The sequence below is a fragment of the Poecilia formosa genome, unplaced genomic scaffold, assembly GCF_000485575.1.
Source record: "Poecilia formosa unplaced genomic scaffold, Poecilia_formosa-5.1.2 Scaffold759, whole genome shotgun sequence".
NCBI lineage: Eukaryota > Metazoa > Chordata > Actinopteri > Cyprinodontiformes > Poeciliidae > Poecilia > Poecilia formosa.
In genome coordinates, this window is record NW_006800698.1 from 135,748 (window position 1) to 141,687 (window position 5,940).

General features: G+C 37.4%; 2 protein-coding genes across 12 annotated transcripts in view; one reads left to right on the forward strand and one right to left on the reverse strand.

The window, feature by feature from the left end:
• LOC107834770 (uncharacterized) overlaps window positions 1-5,475 on the forward strand; it is a 9,147-nt gene extending 3,672 nt beyond the window's left edge. Inside the window, exons 3-7 of one of the 9 annotated variants that reach the window (XR_001660595.1) lie at window positions 255-2,943; window positions 3,077-4,119; window positions 4,277-4,432; window positions 4,671-4,763; window positions 5,153-5,475. Coding sequence is in view for 5 of the 9 variants with exons in the window: in XM_016666630.1 (XP_016522116.1) it covers window positions 3,091-4,119; window positions 4,277-4,432; window positions 4,671-4,763; window positions 5,153-5,338 (1,464 nt within the window). In the remaining 4 variants the exon portion in view is untranslated. Of the gene's footprint in view, window positions 1-6; window positions 2,944-3,076; window positions 4,120-4,276; window positions 4,433-4,670; window positions 4,764-5,152 lie in introns of those variants that run through there. The other 8 variants (XR_001660593.1, XM_016666630.1, XM_016666633.1 and 5 more) reach the window with 8 other exon arrangements.
• cep162 (centrosomal protein 162) overlaps window positions 1-5,940 on the reverse strand; it is a 76,708-nt gene that overhangs the window by 65,565 nt on the left and 5,203 nt on the right. The window lies entirely within an intron of this gene.

Below are 5,940 nucleotides of genomic sequence, written 5' to 3' on the forward strand. Positions count from 1 at the left end.
AGATAGGAATTGCTTTTTTAATTCATTTTTGTAAGCCAAGATGATTTAGTATAAAAAAAACAAATTTAAGTTTCAAATGTGCCTTCCAAACTTTAGCACCCATGAATTTTATGCTGATGGCAGATATTTGTCAGGACATTGAGTTTTGGTAATCTGGTGAAGAGCTTAGATTTTTTTTTTCTTTTTTTTATATATGTGAAGTTACCTGCTGGATTTTCAGTTATCTCACTCAAGGTTATCTTTGTGTGTTACAGGTTTAGGTGGTGCTGGTAATGTGGAGTTGTAAGGGGTGCTCAGAAAAAGTGTCAAGTAGGCCCAAGCTTTTGCATCACTACAAATTAAAACATCCACATTTTGGACGTCATTGCCACTTCCCATGTACATACCTGCATTGTCCATGCACCTTTAAAACATGGAATGCACTTATTGTCCATCAAAATAAATGCCACAAAACAGTGTTGACCACTACAACAAAAGCTATTTTCTGTTGTCACCTTTGTGAATGCAATGATTTGGCATCAGTGCGGGACTATTTTGCTCACATATATTCACATCTAAAAAGAAATGAAACACTTACTTGTATGTTCCTAGGTTGTAACTTTAAAACAAACGTTTACTCTACATTTACGTCACACAAAAACCGTAAACACAGTCACTACACTGTGTTTGATTTTAAACAAGGCATAGTTAAAAAAGAGACCCCTTCTGCAAATGAATTTGAGGGAAATAGTCAGTTTGTAGAGCAGTTGGATGCCATTGTTCCTTCACACAGCCCTTGTCATACTGAGGACTTGGAAAAACTCATAGAGCAAAGATTTGCAGCTGCTTTGCTAAAACTCGAGCATTTGGTCCATGTTCCAAGCACAGCTATTGATGCATTTCTAGAGGAGCTGTATCATTTGATTTGTACTGCACCCATACCATTGTCCTGTGACATTGTAACAAACATATTGAATCAAAGAAACCTACATGTAGATAATGTGGTTGTCACAGAGACTGTTAGTGCAGTTTGTTCAGGCAATCCTGTGCCACGATGCATACAAAAGGGTGGTCTTCTAAGCACAGCGTATCTGCGTAAGCAGTATTACAAGAATAATTTCTGTGTTGTAGAACCAGTTGAATATATCCTTGATGTTAAAAATAAACAAAGCTTCCAATATGTACCATTACTGAAGTTGTTACAGCAGCTTTTGAATAGAAGTGATATTGTTGATGAAGTAGTTGAATGCCACAAAAAACAGAAGGAAACAAATACTACTGGTTCATATTGTTATCGGAAATCAAGTGATGGTTCCTTATTTAAGGAAAATACTTTCCTTACTGGAGAGAAGCTAAGGCTTTCTTTACGTTTTTATGTGGATGACTTTGAAGTGTGTAACCCACTTGGTACCTCACGGAAGAAACACAAGCTTTGTGCCATTTATTGGGTTTTAGCTAACTTGCCTCCTGAATCTCATTCTTCCTTATCATCCATCTACTTAGCAGTGTTATGCAAAACCACAGATGTTAAAACCTATGGTTATGACAAAATATTCGAACCCCTTCTACATGATCTGAAAAATCTTGAAGAACATGGCATTTATGTTCCACTTTTAGGAGAGTCGGTTAAAGGTACAGTCATAAGTGTAGTTACAGATAACCTTGGTGCACACAGTGTTGCAGGATTTATGCAAAGTTTTTCTGTGGAATATTATTGCAGATTTTGCACAGGTAGAAGCAGTGATATTCAGCTACATTCTGTAGCATCTGGTGTTTTCCAGCTAAGAAACAAAGAGCTTCACCAGGTCCATGTAAAAGAAGCTCAAGAGACAGGTACAAGCTGTTATGGCGTTAAAAGAGAATGTGTCTTCTCAAAAAATCTGTCGCACTTTCATGTAATTTTTGGTTATCCACCAGATCTTGCCCATGATGTTTTTGAGGGTATAATCCCAGTAGAGTTGGCTCATTGCTTGACGGTCCTCATATCAAAGAAGTTTTTCACATTAGCCGACTTGAACAATGCGATTCTGAAGTTCCCCTACAAATGGGCAGATAAGACAAACAGACCTCATGTAGTGTCACAAACCTTCTGTAGCACAAAAACTGTTGGAGGAAATGCACACGAAAATTGGAGTTTGCTTCGGTTCTTGCCTTTTTTAGTTGGATCACTTGTGCCTGAGGATGAGCCTGCGTGGCTTGTTCTCATGGATCTGAAGGATATAACCGAACTTGTTGTTTCTCCTGCTCATAGTGATGACTCACTGGCCTTTTTGGAAAGCAAAATCATAGAGCACAGACAGAGATATCAGGCACTGTTCCCTGATATCAAGCTACTACCCAAACACCATTATTTGGAGCATTATCCACAGATGATCAGGCTTTTCGGTCCAGTAGTTGGGCAGTGGACAATGCGTTTTGAAGCTAAGCATAGCTTTTTCAAGCAGGTCATCAGACACACAAGCTGCTTCAAAAATGTACCTCTCTCATTGGCCTCAAAGCATCAGATGATGATAGCATACCATCTAAGCTCCCCATCTCTTGGCAAGTCTAAACTTGAGGTCTCAGCTATAACAACATTTCCAGTGGATTTGCTTAAAGAAGAGATAGCAAACATCATTAGGCATAGATTCCCAGACATACTAGAGGTCAACCTTGCACAGTGTGTGACAATAAAGGGCATAACTTACAGAAATGGAATGGTACTTTCTCACAGGGCAACAGGAGGATTGCCAGAATTCTGTGAAATAAAACACATCTGTATTGTAAACCACAGCATATACTACATTGTCAGAGAGCTGGGTGGCTGGTACAGAGAACATTTCAGAGCTTTTGAGCTCAAGTCAGTGTCCACAAGAGTATTCACTCTTGTTTCACTTAGTGAACTCCTTGACACTTATCCACTTGTTGACTACAAGATTGGGTCAGTCCGCATGGTGACTTTGAAAAGGCATATAGAAATACAAGGTATGCAGAAAGTGTGTTGTTATGACTTGTAATTCAATTAATTGATCACATGCATATAATTTATTTGCTATATTAATGTCTTATTTTTAAAACTATCCTTTCTAGATGTCTAATTTTTATTTTCTGTCCACAGAATAACTGTACAAAATGGGGTCTCCGCTGATCCTTAAGATCATCTTGACTGACGGAACAAGTCAAAGGCTCACTCTGTCCAGTGGGCCGCCTGAATCAATTGAGGACCTCATTGTTGAAGTAAAGAGACAGTGTTGTCTTGAGGGCAATTTCAGACTTCAGTTCATGGACTCCTTATTTGGGAACGAGTTCCTAAACCTCACCTCAATTTCGGAAATAGAAGACAAGGGGACAATTAAAGTCATTGATATTTCAAGGCCCACTATTATTCAGCAGAGTAATTCTATAGTTCTTGATTGTGTCCAAGACTCTGAGAACCCCAGTACTTCTTTTGATTACAACTCTTCCTTCATGACTGACAGATCTATTGATACAGATGTGTTGCCAAGTGAGTCAACAAGCTCGAGGTCTGCTTGGCCTGCTGTCTTTAAAGTGCCCAAGTTTCCCTATGATGCTGAATTAAAACTTCAGCAGGCAAGTATGTTATACAATCAGAATGGAACTGTACTTATTCCAGATCCAAAGTTGAAGTCAGCCATTCTTGATGGTTTGGTTCAGGAAATTCTGGTGTACAAAGTGTATGTCAGTGATAAAGAAATGGATCAAGTTGCTCAGAGTTTGATCAAGAAGCATCCCTGTCTAACTGAGAGAGGCTCCAGCACTGGTTATGGAGCATGGAAAATGAGCTTAAAATATAAGCTCTCCAACTATCGAACCCATCTACGAAAACTGGGATGCCCAGAAGTGACTGTGAACTCTTTAAAGAACAAACCTGCTGGAAGATGCAGTTCAGCCTTTGGTGTCAAAAAGGCAAAGAGAGCAGAAGTGAATTTTTGTCCACCATACCCAACAGAAGAAACTCAGGAAAGTTTAGAGGCGATGCGGAATGCTTTACTCTTGGAGACAAAGAAGAGGAACAACAGAGACTTGGTGAAACGCCAGATGGAAAAAACTTTTGCATACAGAAGACATGAAGTTGTTCGTGATGCACCGATGGTGGAGGCTTTCATGTCAAGATGGCCTGGTCTATTTGACATTAGAGAGGTATGACCTGTCTCATACATGTTTTTTTGGATACTGTGTTAATCTAAGATGTCTAGGCACATTTACTTCACTGTTCACTTTGGCAACACGAGTGATTGTGGCCTTCTTCCAGATGTTTATAATTTGAAAATCATTCCTTTGTGCTCATTTTTTTCAGATAAATGCTGAGTTTAAGAGAATTACGACCATACCGCTTCATTCAAAGTTCTTCTCTCAACTGGATCTCCACTGTGACAACCTGAGGAAGCTCTTCAAAAGAAGAGGAGGACAGCTCGGACAAAAGCTTAGACAAATTGTTGCACAAATGGATGATGTAAGTGATGTAGCCATAACACAACTAATAATATAGAAAATTACATTTTTCTTGTTTTAAATGTTGTCAACTTGGACTTTTACTCTTGCTTATTTTCATTTAAAACTTTACTTTTAACTTTATTAGTTTCTATCTCTTCACCATAAAAAAACATTTGGGTAAAGTACATTATTAAACTTCATTGTGAAGCACAAGGCTTGAAAAAAATTCTAATTTTTTCATACTGAATTTCCTTCAGTGTGAAGATGTTGATGTTGCACGGGAGTGTGTCATTAAGGGACTCTGCATATATATGGGAGAAGATCCAGCCAAGCTCATCCATAAATATGTGGTATGTATCTTAATGTGTATTTACACCTAGTGATAGATAAATCAATCTAAATATAGAAATAGATTTAGATCTGCATATAGTTGTATCTATATAGACTTAGATGTCTCTAGATATCTAGAGATAGATCTATCTTTACATGAATAGACACATAGATCTGTCTATATCTACATGTAGGTATACTTAGAGATATCTGTAGAGAAAGGACTAGAGATATCTATCTCTATCTAAAACTATCTATTTCTCTAAATCTATCTCTAAAACTGTCGATCTATATAAATCTATCTATATATCTATTTCTTTCTCTATGTTATGTTAACTATATCTATATATCAAGAACTAGATACAGCTAGGTCTAGAGAAAGAGATTAATTTGTCATTTCTTCACATAGGGTGTGGATGAAGCTACTATTGAAGAGGGTATTGGAGCCACCACCATCGGTGTTTTTCATCTTAAAGACTGTTCTTCAGCAGATGAAGACATCGGGGTCGTTCTTGAAGGCATCAGAGTGTTGGCATCAGAGTGTTGTCCAATTTGGATAGTGTTCCAACAGCTGTTGCAATGCTTTTTGGACTGATATATGCAATGAACCTCGCCTACCCTGCTGACCTCCGCTACACTTTCGAGGTATTACAGAAAATAGTAATGGAACTGGATGGAGGTAAACTGTCAAACAAGGCATTGTCCCTTAAAAACCACCTCTATGAGTGAATAGAGATTTTCTCATGTTTAATTTGGTAATGTTCTCATGTTCAGTTTTTGTATTTCTTGTTGTATTCTTTATTGGAGGACACAAATGTATTTTTTTAATGAGGAACGTTCACCTGAAAGACTGGGCTTCAGCAGCTTTTACGTTCCAGTATGTAGTGCTACTTATAACACTACTGTTACTTAGTGTTACAAATATGTTAAAGAAATTTGCTATAAAAGTTACATTACACTGATTTATTGTCATGCAAATTCCATGTTCAGAATTGTTTTAGAAATTTTACATACTTTTCTAAATCATTTTGTCTTTCATATTAATATCTTAAAGATAAACTTTTAAGCTGTAGTGTTTCCCTTGTAAAAAAATGTTCTTGTTTTTACACATTTGTTTAGACTATCACTATGGTATTACATAGTAATCAGTAAGACATGTGACAGATAATTGGTGTAAAAAATGTAGCTTTGTCTCAT